This window comes from Lissotriton helveticus, chromosome 1_2 (assembly GCF_964261635.1).
Source record: "Lissotriton helveticus chromosome 1_2, aLisHel1.1, whole genome shotgun sequence".
NCBI classification, from domain to species: Eukaryota; Metazoa; Chordata; class Amphibia; order Caudata; family Salamandridae; genus Lissotriton; species Lissotriton helveticus.
Window position 1 is genome coordinate 298726596 of NC_136058.1, and position 16654 is coordinate 298743249.

Consider the following 16654-nt stretch of genomic DNA (forward strand, 5'->3'; position numbering starts at 1 on the left):
CTGAGCATACCCTGCCACACTTAGGGCGAACAAAGCGATACAAAAGGGGATGATGGACGGAGCGTTTGAGCAAATCAAACACTCACCCCCAGTCAACTGATCTGGGTTTAATCCATCACCATTCTTTAGCCCACTCAGCCACCCCAGTTCAGACATGGCTATATGCAAATCAGTCTGACCCTGTGTCTCCTGGGAACAGTCCAGCCCGAACTGCCATGCCATGTCTTCCCTGGACCGGAAACCAGCATCCTGGGACCGGTTTCGGATTCATAATCCTCATCAGCCAGGCTATCTTGAATCCAGTGGCCAAGTGAGCAAGGGACTCACGTCTAAGCATACCCTGAGTCCCTTGCTCACTTGGCTACTGGATTCAAGATAGCCTGGCTGATGAGGATTATGAATCCGAAACCGGTCCCAGGATGCTTGTTTCCGGTCCAGGGAAGACATGGCTTGGCAGTTCGGGCTGGACTGTTCCCACGAGGCACAGGGTCAGACTGATTTGCATATAGCCATGTCTGAACTGGGGTGGCTGAGTGGGCTAAAGAATGGTGATGGATTAAACCCAGATCAGTTGACTGGGGGTGAGTGTTTGATTTCCTCAAACGCTCCGTCCATCATCCCCCTTTTGTATCGCTATTATTAAGGGCATAAATCGGAAATATCGAATTAGGGTCCTAGATAGAAACACAACACTCTGTCCCCAAGGTCCCAGGTCCGTCTGTAGTCTGCCACCAGCTGTTGGTGCTGCAGGAATTGGCCGGTTGGAAGCCCGCTTTCTTCGGGCCAAGCCTGCAAACGAAATCAGTTGGCCGTCAGGAAATAAGGCTTCAGCGAGCTGATGTTCATTCCAAATCCTAAGTTCTCCCCCGGGGTAGTACCCGTGCCTTTTGGGGAGTCCTGCTAGCGGCACTAATGGGGAATACATAGGTGTCTCTCTGGACATACGGTGAATACTCATGGTACAGGATCTGGCCACTTTGACCAATAATGGATGAGCCGCGTTGGGTTTGGTCCTCGGGAGGAGTATTCGGGTCAGCTCCGGGACTGTTATCTGTCCGTCCTGAGTGTCCGTTTCCCCGAGGTTGAGATTTGTACAGTCACTCATATGATGCTCATTAAAATGTTTGGCTGTGCTGTAGCTGAAATCCCTATGTGTAATAGCTCTAAGATGTTCAAGTACACGTTAGTTGACGGGAAAGGTACTGGAACCTATGTACCAGAGATCACTCGGTCACGTGATAGCGTAGATCACGAAATCAGTGCCACATGTGATGAATTTTGGGATCCTCCATTTCCTGTGGATTCTTGTCAGTGTAACCTCCATAACGTTTTTGCTAAACTTACATGCCTTACAGTTGCCGTGTTTGCGGAAACCTTTGGTCTTTTTTAGGCAGTTTGTTTCTTTGGGAAGAAGATGACTTTTGACTAATAGATCTCTCAGTGATCGATTTTTAGGTCTCGCCTGTCGATGCGCATGCGCATCGAGCTTGCGAGACTATGGGGGCTTAAACAGTCTTTAACCAACTTGCAAGGAATCGTGGCGATTCCTTGCAGTGCCCGTGAAATTCAAGCTCAATGCGCATGCGCATTGAGCTTAAAAGCGCGTGCACATGCCCCCAGCCGCCTGCCTTGCATGTATTTTCCCTCAGGCGCACTCCTGCCACACCCCCGCTCCGCCCCCTCCCCTGCCTGCCGTGTCGCATTTCTTCAGTTCCCTCAGCCGCACTCCAGGCCCCTGCTGCTTTCACACCCTCTCCCCGCTCCGCCCCCTCCCCTGCCTGCCGTGTCGCATTTCTTCAGTTCCCTCAGCCGCACTCCAGGCCCCTGCTGCTTTCACACCCTCTCCCCGCTCCGCCCCCTCCCGTGCCCGCCGTGTCGCATTTCTCCTCCCCCCTCCCCTTCTCTGCCTTCCCCTCCGTCTTGTCTCTTTTGGTCTTATTCTTGTTTTAACTTTTTTTTCATCTTGGTTTGCCTTTCTTCACTTTCTACTGCAGTAACACACTCAGTTTGTCCCTTCACGCGACAGCATCTCTCAAATTGCAGTAAGTCTACAGCGGGTTCTTTTTGATGCTCTACTTCGTTGCAGTTTGTATTTTAAATTTGCACACTTTTGATGCGGCCGCTGCTTTCACTTTCGCGTGCACAGGGACGAGTCCTCTTCACATCCACCCCCTACAAGTGGTGCCTCCCGCTCACGTGCTGCTGGGTGGCTCTTGTTTACCCCACACTACCCAACCCCCCATCTTCGGGCCACTGCACTGTCTCGCCCGCCAGATTTGCATTTTGCCTAGCACCCTCGCCTTCAGTTCTCGTTGACAGTAAATGATAAAGCGTTTCCGCTATGCCGGCTCTGCAGTGCAGGGCCATGAACCATGTATGATAACATCACCCAAAGTCGCCATTCACATACCGTCTATACTACCGACTTTCAAAGACCCTCATGCTTGTCTGGCTCCTCCCTAAGTAAAGCAATCCAGAAGTACAACTCTGAATCAAAGACTCTCTGCCTCATCACCATTTGCCAGCATGCGGAGACTTCAAAGACTTCAAGCTGTGGCCATAATCAGGCCCCCTGCTTGCCATAACCCCTCCCTTTTCCCCCTCCCTCCTGGACAGCCTCGCTCTCCCAAGCACCTCGCTTAGGCACATACATACACCACTCACGTGCTCCCCACCCCCCTCCTCCCCCGATCACTTTCACGTCCGTCCGTCTCCCTAGATATAACACAATTACACGCAAAACTGAAAATGTACAGCTCAGCTGTTGATCTCCCAACTCAATGCCGTATGTGCGACATCAAAGAGTTTAAATACCTATATTCCAAGTGCTACTGTTAATGCAGGTTAAGTGAAACTACTAGTTGTTTTGAAACTGGCATAATAAACTCATGTTTTAAAAATATTATTTTAATCTGTGCCAATTGATTGTAGTTTGCACTCGCCACAGGCAGCACAGTCACACACCCAATGCCACTCACACACGCAACGCCACTCACACACGCAACGCCACTCACACACGCAACTCATCCACGCAACCCCACTCACACACGCAACGCCACTCACACACGCAACGCCACTCACACACGCAACGCCACTCACACACGCAACGCCACTCACACACGCAACGCCACTCACACACGCAACGCCACTCACACACGCAACGGCATTCACACACGCAACGCCACTCACACACGCAACGCCACTCACACACGCAACGCCACTCACACACGCCACTCATCCACGCAACGCCACTCATCCACGCAACGCCACTCATCCACGCAACGCCACTCATCCACGCAACGCCACTCATCCACGCAACGCCATTCATCCATTTGCAAAACGAAAAAGGTCAAACTCTTCTATTGCGAGACCTATTGCATTTTCAATGCTTGTTCTGAAATGTTACAGACGGATTGTGTCCAACTGCGGTTCTCAGGAGGGGGTCCTGTCTATGTATATCCCATCTAGACTTCAAGATCTCCCTGAGCTGCCCTGCTTGGCCGTTGAATTTAGTGATGAACCTTATGGGCTCATCCTGTCCTTCTTTCTTCATTCTAGAATGTGGTGGTTGGAATAGGGCTTCTTCTCTTTTCACTTTCCCTATTTTCTCATCAGCCTGTTTAAGTGCTCTACCTGGGTATTTTCTGGCATAGAAACTACGTGTCCTCTCCTGCTTGGTGCGTTGGTAACTTTCAGTGGTGCTGCAGTTTCTTTTGGCCCTTAGGAATTCACTATAGGGGATTCCCTATCTAAAACTGGGGGGATGACAGCTCGAAGCATGTAAGATAGTTACCTGCAGTCTCTCTTCTATATAATTCTGTTTGAATGGTACCATTGTTAGCCACCAACTTGAGATCTAAAAAAACGATACTGGTTTTACTGTGGTGCATGGTAAATTTAAAGTTCATGTTGTTGCCATTTAGTGTGTTAGCTACAGATTTCAGGTCTGATTCGTTCCCTTCCGAGGTAAAGAAAATGTCATCAATATATTGGAGCCAAATGCTCACATTGTTGATCCAATGTTCATTCTTGTTGTCCCAGAGCACCTGTTTTTCCCACCAGCCAACCACCAGGTTGGCATAGCTGGGGCAAAGCAGGTGCCCATGGATGTGCCTTGTAATTGTTTAAAATACTAATTGGAAAACATGAAGACATTCTCAGTTAAACAGATCTTAAGTATTGAGAGTATCGTGTGCGTGTGTCAAGGAGATGATTGCTGCGGGTTTTCAAAAAATATTGTCATGCTCTCAAACCGTCAGAGTGTCTGATGCTCGTGTATATACTCTAGACATCAAGGCTAGCCAACCAGTTATCATCAGTGAGGCATAACCCCTGTATTTTCTGAAGAAAATCCTTGGTATCCACAAAGAACTGGCAATTAAGTTTACCAAAATATTATTTATACATTTCATTTATATTGAGCTAACTATGCTTAATGATAGTGGTACAGTGAATATTGGAATAAAATAATTATATCTACCACAATGCTGTTACTATGAAAGTAATTGCTTTATACATTAAAAAATCCATGTAAATTTAATGTAATATTTCAATAATCAACGTCGCTATGTGACCCTCAGTCAGGTAACTGAGCGTCTGGTCAGGTTCTTGCTGTTTGGCCCCCGACCAAGGGGTTGTCTGATTCTGTTGTGGAAATGTCAACAGCAATCGTGTAGACCAAAGGACTTTCTCAACATTATTCCCAAAAATCTGGTAGTTCTGGAAATTTATTATGAATGAGTAAAACTGTCATCTAGAATTGTAATGATCTAACATTACAGCACAAGACAGAATCCTGCCCAGAGAAGGCATTGAGGTCTTCTTGTCCATGTACTTTGATGGGGCCCTTTCGATTGGCATTTTTGCCATGAAGCATTTTTTATAAAAAATGTATAACCAATATTTAACCTTTACAGTAGTAGTGGCACACAGGTGTGACACACCAGTAGCACAACTGTCCTGTGTTAGCAGATAGAATTTCCCCCTCAAAAATCTGTTCATTGGTTACTGCGTAAAAAAAAAAAAGAATGGAAGATTCAGTGTCACACAAGTCATACGGAAGTGCCCAAAAAGTTGGTTGTCCTCGACCATCAGTAGTAACTCCTAAAGGTTACTTCCCTGTAATGCATGCCCTCGGACCTGGGAGCCTTGTGATTAGCATCAACACATCATCCTTCAGGAGAAGGAACAAGTAGAAGAAATGTGCCATCAATAGCTTTGGGCCATGCAGATAGTGTGGAAAGAACTCCAGATGTAAGACGCTATTGGACTTCCCCTCCATTACTTTAGGCACATTTCAGTCAAGTCCTCATAGGGAAGACCAGAGTTTAAAAAAGCAAGAAATTAATTTTTTAACTTGGTTTGGGTTGCTGCAGACACATGAGATCATGCGCATCTCTATGGGAGAACTAGTGTCACAGGTGTTTATGCGGTAAGACCAAGGCTAGCATGGTTTCTTCCTTCTTGTACAGCATGGGGTTCAGAAGCCGTTATCAATGATTACAGTCTCGGCCTGTGGCGGGGCAAAGTGGCAGGCGGGGCAAAGTGGCAGGGCGGGGGGGGAGGGGAGGCACAAAACTAAAAATCAAATTAAAAAAACAACTTACCTGAATCGCGCCACATTGCGCTTTTCTGGCTCCAATGCAGACACAGGCTCCGAGACCATCCCTCGGCCAATCCTGACACTGCGCTCACAGCATGAGAACAGCCTCAGTATTGACCCGAGTGCCCTCGATTTGCACTCCCCAAGAGACTAGGAGCCTGCACCTGCTGTCTCCAACCCGGCAACCCAGCTCGGGTTGGAAGCCGCTGTAGTGCGCATGACGGCTTGGCTGGCCTGAGATGTGCGGCCAAACTGTCCTGCCTACTGACAACAATGCACCTACCACACCCCCTCTTAGCTGTTATCCCCATGGCTCTGCCCCTAGACTCCACGGTAGGAGTAAAATCAAACAAGAATAAGCATTCTCTATTATCGTTTTTTCTTTTCAAGTTTTTCAGCCGCTGCTGCTGGTGGGCGGGCAAAGCTCCTCCACCATAGGTGAGGTGCCGCCGCTCCTTATGAAGTGCAGGTGCAGGACTTGTCCTTCCTGGCAACACCTCATAAGTTGTGTTTCCTCTCTTCCTCTGCAGAGCGATGTGTTGGTGGTGAGTTGTGACCTCATCACGGATGTTGCGTTGCACGAGGTGGTTGACCTCTTCCGAGCACACGATGCTACTTTGTCCATGTTGATGCAAAAAGGACACGAAACGACTGAGCCGGTGCCAGGACAGAAAGGAAAACGAAAGCCTGGTAAGGAGGAAGCATAGTGCGACATACATGCTCTGAAGGGCGGGAAGTTCCAACTCACACCTTGTGCCAGTGTGGTGTATGTTTCTGTGAGCACCGCCAGGAGGTGTGTCCCACCTTCTTCTTTGGGTACATGTATTTGTGTAAGCTTTCATGGGCAGAAGGCACACTTTAGCACCGTTCTTTCTATTACCATAGGAAATGGACTCTCGTTGGCTGTTGTGTGGCTTCTGAGTGCTGGTATGGAAGCAGATGTAAATGTAAATGTAAATGCCAGTATTTGTAAAGCGCACAGCTACCTCCGACGGAGGTGTCCCGGCGCTGGGGGCCATCGGGAAGATTAAGCAAGCTATTGCCCTGAGTCACATGATGCTGGGCTAACCTGCCGCCGGAGCCGGGGATCGAACCGTGAAACCTGTGGTCCGGAGTCAGGCACCCTGGCCGCTGCGCCACACCTCTTCCACCAGATGGTCACGGTGTATCAGTTTGCACATTAAATGTCCTAGTGGTCAGGCATGACATCCTATTCTAGGGACTTGGGAGTCCTCTTCGACTGCCAAGTGCAGCTTTCCTCCATCATAGACTGCACTGCTTGGCCCGCCCACTATACATTTGCAGGATCAATACCCACCTCTCTTTTCACTGGACAAAGACCACAAGAAAGAGCCCACTCGCTATTTGTCCCATCCCCTGAGAAAGTTCTCAAAGTCGTTGCCATTTGCTGCCTGCTTCCATGCATCAGGCCCACCTCCTCCCCGCAGTCAAGCCAGATCTTTTTCTGTCCAGAGGGAGCCCTTTGCAATTGGTCACTGTGGGCTGCGAGTCCATGTTTGATCTGCCCCTGACACCAGACTCCTGCCTCTTCTAGGGCCTCTCCTTCCACACTCAGAACAGGACACTGATTCTGGTGCAGCACTGCCTTAGCTCTTCCAGACCCTCTTTGTTGCATAAAGATTCAGGCCCCACACCACCCCAAGCATTCAAAAAGGTCCAAAAACCACTTTTTATTCTTTGAAGTTCCCCCCCCCCCACGATAGGGGCATGTGCCACGTCCTCTATTATCTATTTTCAGTCAGGATCATTGTTAGTGCTAAGCAACTATGAATTTGCATGTTGTTCTGCAATGCTGTGTGTTGGTCCGTTCATCTGCACCCTGATAATATTTGCTTGTTATTCTAAGTTTACTGTTCTTCCATGAGTATCACATTCTCATCATACGTACTTGGTTCTTCATGAAAGGTGTGAGCAGTATATTAACGTGAGCCTGTAAAATATCCGCTGTAAGTGCTCCATGGTGCATTGTGTCCGAATCTCCTGTTCGTCGCTAAAGTTAGTGTCACCAAGCATACTTTTTTGCCGAATTGGGTTTCTTTTTGGTAAAATGTTAGTACTTTATCTGTTCTGGACTTATTTTCTTACCTTATACAGTGTAGTGGCATCTCAGGGTGTTCACTTCACATAGCCTGAAAAGAGTGCTTGAAAAATATCCCTGACCGTGCCTTCGCAGGCCACGCTCTCGTAAGCAGCCATGTTCGGTAGGTGCCAAAGTTTAGCACATATTTCGGATTTCTGATATCTTTGCTGCAGACAGTGCTAAATTCCATTTTTACATAGCCACAAATAAAACGGATGCTGTCTCAATCACTCGGATGTGAGTCTGGGGCACATTGTGTGCATCGGTTGCAGTGTGTAGGCCTTGTTTGTCCTCGAACAGCAGCCTTAGTACAAAGGTGACGATAAATAAAGAAACAGGACTGCTCCATTTCTAGTGTGCTGGAGCTGCCCATCTACCTGACCGTACCGGAAATGCATGGCAAAGATTACAGGCAAAGACCAAGGATGCCTGCTCGCCCCTCCCGCACACTCACTTCTTTCTACATCCTCATCAAGTCCGACATCTTTATTTAAATGCTTGTTACGATGAGATGAAACTGTGGCACATTCTTGTTTCTCGGTGTTTTTTGCGTGGATTGCATAGATTTTCTGATATTTGAGCTGAATTGTTGTTCTTTTGCTGATCTTAACCCAGGAAAGAATGCTTCCAAAACTTGTTTTGCTTCTCCTAAAAGTTTTCTAAATTGAGAGGCTTCCTCCTATAGACGGAATCCACGCTCTTGTCCCTTTACGGCGGTGATCTGCGACACTTGCCAGTCTGTACCTGTGCTTTATTGGTAAAGATTAAGGGAAAAGGGACTGAACTGGGGGAGACTGTGGAAGCACCAGATGCCCCACAGCCCTGTAAATAATGCTACATTGCATTCCCACGCAAGCACAGCGGGAAATGAGCTGTCGATGGTTGTCCATGACTCGCGTGCATTTTTAAGCACACAAAGTATGCTGCACACAGACACACACACACACACAAACACATAGGTTGGCAGGGTAGCTGCAGGGGCATGCCAAGGCACTGTTTAGCAGTTTCTCAGTCGCGCACACGCAGACCACTTGACTGAATTATTTGCTGTGTGAGAATAGTCAGAAGAATCTCTGTGGCCTTGGACGGTGGCAGGGCTTTGCTGGCACCAGTACAAACTTCATATCTTTGGAGCCTCACCTGCCATCCTAATAGCAGAAACTAAGATATCTATCTGAGCTGCCCTTCCATGTCCTAGGAGGTGTGTTAAACCTTCAGTGGATGATGCTAGTGCAGAGTGCCCGCTGGCAGTGGTTTTGCACAGGTAAGTAAATCTGGGTTCCATCCAGTGTATACGGTGGAGTGAATCTAATGCAATCTGGAAGGTGGGTTAGGTTGTGATCTGCCAGAGCCGCCAGCAGGACCCCACAAATATTCATTCTTCTCTTCGGCATCAGAGCCAGGTGTTTTGGGGACAGAATAATTCTAAGCACTTGTAGTTATTTCTGTGACAGAAGTGTTGTCTGGAAGCTGCCCCTGGGACACAGCCTTCAGCAACTTTCTAAGTCCTTTCGCAGCTTTGTTGGAAGACCTCCTCAAACCTCCCATTGGTAGTTTTTATGATATATCAGTAGAGATGTGCACAAATGGAGCATCCTTCACGTGATGACGGAGTTACTTTCTTGGTTTCCCACCGCTGTTGATGTTGGCGACCAAGTTATTCCAGTTACAGATGTTTCCATCTTCAGGACGGGTTCATCTAAGGTTTATGACCAACTAAGGAATCTAAGGCCATATCAAGTCTGTCATTTATTGAAGTTCAGCTTTGCTTAGGTATTAATCCGAAGTTGGCCAAAATTCTCAAATTCGTCTTTTGCTAAATATGTCTATATTTGCTTACCAGAAGCTGAATAATTAATGTAATTACGTGAGCTGTGCTTGTCACAATAAGAGAACTAAAAGTCACATGAGCAAAAAATGTTGGAGAGTGCTGTAAATTCCTTAATGACACCCTATTGAGCTCTGTAGCATGCCAGATGTTTGAACAAATGTTGAGTCAAAAACAATAGACGTTAATCAATTCACGCTTAATATTATCTTTTTGGAACGCTTGCTTATTTCACCGCCCATAAGGGCTTCTCATTGCTTGGTTCATACCAGGTTAGTGTTGAGTTTTGCACTCTGAAATGGTAAATTAACTCTTGGCTCCCATTGGAACGCCGCCACCTTGCGTCTTGTTCATCTAGAGGGGCTGCACTTTACCTGAGTGCTCATGTGGACTTCTTTGACCTCTAAAGGTGTCCGGGGTTAGAGATGCTTGTCCAAGCAAGCACCATCTTTACTACTCCTCATTAGGAAAAAGGCCAACATTACCATGTGTGACAGGCTCTCCTTAATCAGGAAAGATGAATCGCGTCAGCCTTCTATCCTACCCCTCAATTACTAGATTATACAAGAACATCAAGCGTTGCATGGCCCGTGTGATCCTGGTAGCTCAGACCTGGACCCATCATTTCTGGATCTCTTTACGACTCCGATGCTGTGGCCAGTAGCCCTTGATAAGCAGCGTCTTTCTTCCACAGACCACATTGTTCATTTTTGAAATATTTTTCTATTGACATATCTTCTCAAAACACACACATTTACCTCCATCTTGTTATTATACTGTGCAGTGGAACAATCCCATATCTAAGCAATGTTCACAACTTGGAAGCTCAGATGCAATCTCTCTCCAACTCTCTTAAATCATATGAGATTAATAATAACATTACAAATCACCAGCATTGAAGCAAAACAGAGAAGAAAAAAGAACAAAAAGAAACATTTTGACAAGCACATGATGTTCCTCAATCCTTGGTCGTGTTGTGGTGTATGGTGATTGGGAATTAGTTTGTAGCAACTGTTCATGAGGGATTTATTTTTAAAAAAACTTTATTTTTGATTATGCAAGTAAAACATAAACATTCTCCCCCCAAATGTGGCATCACACAGAACCGTTGCATACAGGACAACAACCTCATTAAGGCACAATAGGGACTCATACGCCGCTGATCCTCGGTCAGGTGTTTGGGCTTGGAAAAGCAATCTTACATTATGATCATTTCGTGGCAGCTGTGAGTTTAAGGCAGCGGCGAGCGCACCAAGACAGTCCGACTCTGATCTTCCCCAATACCCTCCCCCTCCCCTTCAGTCCCCAATCCCTCAGGGGTGAACAGTTCTGAGCTATTCCCCTCGGAATCACTCAAGGTCAACCCAGCCGTGCACATCCCTCTCCACGCCAACAGGTCTTCCTGCAACTTCACATCTCTATGCATACATTGCATATGAGTCTCTTCCGCTAGCGACCACTCCCGGACATCCCGCAGCCATGCAGAAATCTCAGGGGCCCTCCGCCCCATCCAGGTAATGGCTACCCTACGCCGTGCCAGGGCCAACGTGAGCTGTAATAGTTTATAGGGGACCTTCCTCCTCCGAGGCCGGGGGACCAGAGCTAGCAAACAGTGGAGCGGTGTCAAGGTTATGTTAAGGCCGGTAGCGGCGGCTATCCGTCCCACCACCTGCGTCTAAAAGTCCCGCACCAAGGCGCATTCCCAGGCCAAGTGGAGAAACCCCGCTCCCTCAGCCCCGCACCTAGGGCAAGTGTCCTCCCTGTCTGGCGCAATGCGCTGTAGAGAAACCGGTGTCAAGTATGTGCGATGCATGAAGTTAAAGTGTGTGAGCTTAAACCGTGCGTTACAAGAGACCTTACGTGTGAGACCCCCTACACGCTTGCGCTGCCCGGCATCCAGGGTCAACCCCAGGTCCTTCTCCCAGGCACTCCACGCGGGCTGGACAGGTGGCTCCGAGTCCTGCCGGAGTGCAGAGTAGAGCAAGGAAATCAACCTGCGACCCCTACCACAGGTGAGAATGATGTTCAAAGTGTGAGAGGTCTTAGGCGCCTCCGGATACTGGGGCCACGTTTTTCTCACCACCTCCTGTAGACCGCGGTAATGTAAATATTGTCCTCCACCTAGGGCAAAGGCCTCCACTGCCTCCTCGTAGGAGACAAACAAATCGCCCGGATACAGGTCCGCCAGAGTATCGCAGCCTCCTGCCCTCCAATCCCGAAAAGACACATGTTCCTCCATAGCTACAATAGGCGCCAGAATCCAAACTGACAACTCCCTATGAAAGGGGGCCCGCCGCAGAATCCGCTCCACACATCTCTGCCAGAGTGCAGCCGTATGCCACACCACATAAGGAAGATTTGCGTCCGCTCCCCTCCCCTTCATCAACGCCACCTGTAGCATCTGCCCGGAGGCTCTCCCGGCCAGCAGCTGCATCTCCCACCCCACCTCATCCGCGAATCACCTCGCTGCCGGCAACAAGTGCGCGGCATAGTAATATAATTCAAACCTCGGAGCCTCCAGCCCTCCTTCCTCCCAGCTCCGAACGAGGGTGTGTAGCGCCACCCGGCTGCGTCGGCCCGCCCAGAGCAGCGATGTCAGTAAGGTGTTAAGGTTCATGAGGGATCTTTGAGATTAAGCTGTTTATTGTATGTCTGCCTCCCTGAAGGACTCCGATTTCATTATATATTTGATTACATTTTAGGTGTTTCCACTTGGTTGCTAGGAAAGTGAACTGTTTGGAAGAATTCAAGGTTTGAGTGCACTCTCTCCTCTCTTCTCTTTTTGGTGGCTTTTAGTTTGCTCTTCAATGTTGTCTGTACGTGCCTCGTTTTGTACCCCCGTTTTGATTCACATACGTGCCCTTCCTTTAGTTTCTGAAAAGATTTGAGGCAATAGATTTCACAAAATTTCCGCTAGCTAATAATTTTATTTCATGTTTGAGACTGTTCTCATATTCACTGTGCTTCTCCCACATGGACAGAACTGCCTTGGTTTTTGAGTTTCATGTTACCTCTTCAAGTGAGAACCGCAACGCCCTAGAAAATAATAAGGACTTTCCTTCTGTAGCCTGTACTTCGAAGAGCAACCCCATGATGACCTGTAAGGATCTGAAGTATTCTCTCCGAGACTGAAGCTGCATGCTGCCCATTCCCACCCAATACTGCCCATTTCCCTCCAGCCTGGGCCCCTAGGATGAAATCTACCTCTAGGGTTTGACACAATTAGCTGACCACCGTGTCTGAAGTGCTCTCACCCCAAGATCATCAATTGGGCAGCTTGGCAGCCTTTTGAAATAGCAGGGCCGTCCAACAAACCAAATCCCCAAAAGCGTTGGTAGTTGACTGGCCCGACTCGCCACAACACCTTATTGTTGTGAGCCATGTCTCTTGCCCTTTCCCTCCTACCATTCTTGCATAGATTTGAAGCAACGGAGGTAACAGTAGGTACCTCTGCCTAGTGCCATTCTCCAGCTTGAATGACTTTGAGAGCACTCCATTGACCATCACTTGCGCCGTTGGCAATTTATGGAATGAGGCTACCCATTTCCAAAATTCAAACCAAGCCCAAATCTCTTCAACATCTGTAGCAGGTATGTCCAATTCAGGAAGTCGAGAACGCCCTTTTGGCATACCGTATGCATGAATTTCCCATTTTCTGTGTGGTCACCTCAGACTTTTCTTCGCCTTTTTCTTAACCCTGTATTTTCTCTGGTGTTAGAACTCTGTGCACATTACCCTTGCTAACCAGTAGTAAAGTACCTATGCTCCACCTTTGTTCTTAGATTGGCTTATTCCTGATTGGAACTTTTAACTTGCCTAGAAGTCACTTTTATATGTTGTAAAAAGTGCACCCATGTCATGGAAGTTAAAATGCACCTATTGTGCCATCTACTACAGTAGCAGTGCAAACATGGCTACAGGCCTACCCTGTATAGCCTTGCTGCTGCAATGTAACCTGAAATACAATCTGGTAAATAACCATATAGGTAAAAACCTCCCTTTTAAACGTTATGTCACCCCGAAGTAAGCCCTGTAGCTTACAAGGTAAGGTGTATCATATTTAAAAGTGGGACATGTAGACAATAAATATTACCTTGTCTCTGTAGTGACAAGGCCCACACAATTATTTTCACTGTGGCAAGTCCAGATGTCCTATATGCAGATTACAATATTAATTCTGCTAACTTGGGATAGAGAACAGTTGGTAAAATAATAAAACAACTATTGTTAATTGTTATTCAAAATCTAGATCAATGGTGAAGTCAACTTTCTCATAAATATTATGGAGAAGTAAGTTTCATAAAGTTACCCTTTACCTTCCTGAACTGTTAGGCAGCTAATAAGCATACGTCTCTGCCTGATCCCAGACAGTTATTCACCTTGAATAGGTGTGAAAAAGGGGCAAAATAGGTCACAGGAGCAAACAATAGGCTGAACTGAATAGGCAGAGTGGACTTCTCTGAATTCAACATAATATGGAGGGGGCTGTAGGCCTCCTTTTGACTGCACAGTATCAAATCCTGCTTTACAGGTTTTCCACGTGTTACACTTCGGGTACATGAAAGGGACAGAACAGGATGTCAAGAAAATTCTCGTGTATCATCTCTTTGGTTGCTGAAGGACCCTCCTTGTGCTAGTAGCCTGACTCTTTTGCCTCATTAAACATGTTTAGGACGTATGGTGATATTTGTTTTACGGCATAAATTCCTCCTCTTTCTTACCCAACCAAAGCTATGAGGTAACATGTTTTGTCTCCAATATCATATGGTTTCTCTGCAGGGAGATAAATGCGGCCTAGTTGCATTGTGGATTACACTGTGGTATTCCTCCTGTATGGCCTCTAGATTTCAAATATTATCCTGTGATCCTGTCTCTGTGTATAGTCTTCAGTATCTCTTCATCTAAAACTGCAATTTGCAATGCCTTTCCTTGCGTTTTTTGAGCTACGATATTCTGTGTCCGATTTATATGCCTCCTAAAGTATTGACGGTTATTCCACAGACCCTATGTTTTATTCAAAATGCAGTGCAGAGCCCACAAGGAGTCCAGTTACTATCTCTTTATCTTTGAGTTCCCAAGTATCTTACCGCCAGTTGTTCATCCTGTGGTTGTCTAGTTTTTCCCGTTGTGATCTTAAGATGAGAACTGTCAGATGTGCCTCTAGCCAAGTATTCCACCTTCTGTACGGAGGTGATTGCACCTGTTGGATTGAAACTGTAGTCCAAGAAGGAGAGTGTCTCATGGGCACTTGATAGGAATGAAAATTGTTTGTCTCTCCAAATGTCGGCTAGGCCAGGTGCATGATCAAATTGTGCTAAAAGCAGGTGGGTGTATGAGGGGTCTGCGAAGTGAATGTTGTTCTATTCAGATCCCGTACTGTTTGCCTACGTTAATATGGGTTCTGTTTTGTCTAACACCATCTGTTGGAGTGTGAGAGGCGCATTTACATTCAATATCAGTAATGACTGTCTTCCCAATTTACCCTGTACTCCTACAAAACATCGATGTGGATCAATTCACCTCTTGTCGATGATCTGAACTGAGGGAAAGGGTGGCTCTTTCTCACTAGAATGGCTACCTTCTCGAACCCCTTGCGAACCCTCTATGCGCTAATGATGTCTATTGGCACCTACTCAGACATTTACAGTTACTTCCCAATAAATCGGTCTTTCAGAGCAATACTTTGTCACTGATATTTTTTGTCACCACGTCTACTTTGATTTGCTGGACAATTAACATTCCAGGAGAGGGCCCTTAGCTCGCTCCTCTGTCCTGTAGCGATCACTGATTGGGAGGTTTTGGATTTATGCATCTGTTCATCCTTGTCCTGTCAGCTGGACCGTTTCTCATTTCTTCAACATGTGTTACCCAATGTACTGTGAATATATAGCACTACAACCTTTTGAAACACCAGTGTCACCCCACCCAAACCCTCTCCATTTTTCCAGTGGGTGTAGGCTTGAAACTACCTGCTTCCCCAACTCTCGAAAGGTGTGTTGTTCAGCCCCCCCTCCAATAGTACTCTCTCTGTCAACCTCCCCCAAACACCCCTCCAACCTATATTTCTTTGCATTAAGCATCTGTCACCCAACACAGAGTAATTAACTTTTAAACCAAAACTGGGTGGGTTATTAACTAGAAGGTCACCTGCTGTATCACCCTCTTATGAAACTTTGCTTAATCGCCATCTTTGACCCTGCAAAATGTCGTCCGTCCTTCCTTTTATGGCCTGTGTTAACGATACCAACTGATCCACCGGGGCTGAAATCCTTTTTCAGGTGTCTGTAGATTCTCTGGCCTAACCTCTTCTCCGAAGTCCTGCCCACTCAAATCCCTCATTTCTACATCTCCTCTCAGCCGGAGACTCTGTTTTTTACCCCACCACCCATTGCTGTTGGGATCTGTACATTTGGGGAACAGTAGCTCTGCCGCCGCCAGGGAGGGTCCCTGATTGGTCTGCTGGACCCTCAGTGGTCCTCTCTCCTTGACCCAGTCTGTCTCTAGTGTTATGATTTTTTTTATAACACATTCTGCTTTGGAAGCTGACCCGGAGCTTAGCCAGGATAATGAGTACATAGCCGAGGTACATGGCTTTTTATTTTTTGCTTGACAGCTAGAAAGGAGCAGCCCTGTTGCTGCACTGAGCACGTGTAGTCATGGAACAATAAGATTTTTCAATTTTCAAACATAGGTCGTCTAGATGGTGCCTCTCATACTATAATGTCTCTGTCATCATAATTGAGAAAGAAGGCAATGATAGGCCTAAGTGGCGTGTTAAGTGGAAGCAAGGGTTTTGAGTCATGATATTAAAATTGAGCTGCTGATGAACCCTTTACCCTCTCAGGAATGCCTACAATGCCGATTTTGTTTCTCCTTGTCCTCCCTTTGGCCTCCTCCACTCTGTCATCCAGGCTTCTGGAGATCCCAGCCAAATGGGCCATTGCTGCTTGAATTGTTTGGAGCTTATCTTCCACCAAGGAGCTTCAGCTCAGCGACTCTTTTAGATGGTTTTACAAAGATCCTGGTGTATCATGGATAAATCCACTCTGATTTAATCCGTTTTGGCCTCTAACGCTGACCTGGAGTCCTTAAGGGCTTGCAGGACTGTTTCGGCTGAGGCTAA

The 16654-nt window shown here is 47.0% G+C and overlaps 1 protein-coding gene across 4 annotated transcripts in view; it reads left to right on the forward strand.

Moving 5' to 3' along the window:
- EIF2B3 (eukaryotic translation initiation factor 2B subunit gamma) overlaps nucleotides 1–16654 on the forward strand; it is a 635310-nt gene that overhangs the window by 90783 nt on the left and 527873 nt on the right. For all 4 annotated transcript variants that reach the window (XM_078671767.1, XM_078671768.1, XM_078671769.1 and 1 more), the window contains one exon: nucleotides 6133–6292. In XM_078671767.1, the coding sequence (XP_078527893.1) occupies nucleotides 6133–6292 (160 nt within the window). The remainder of the gene's footprint in view (nucleotides 1–6132; nucleotides 6293–16654) is intronic.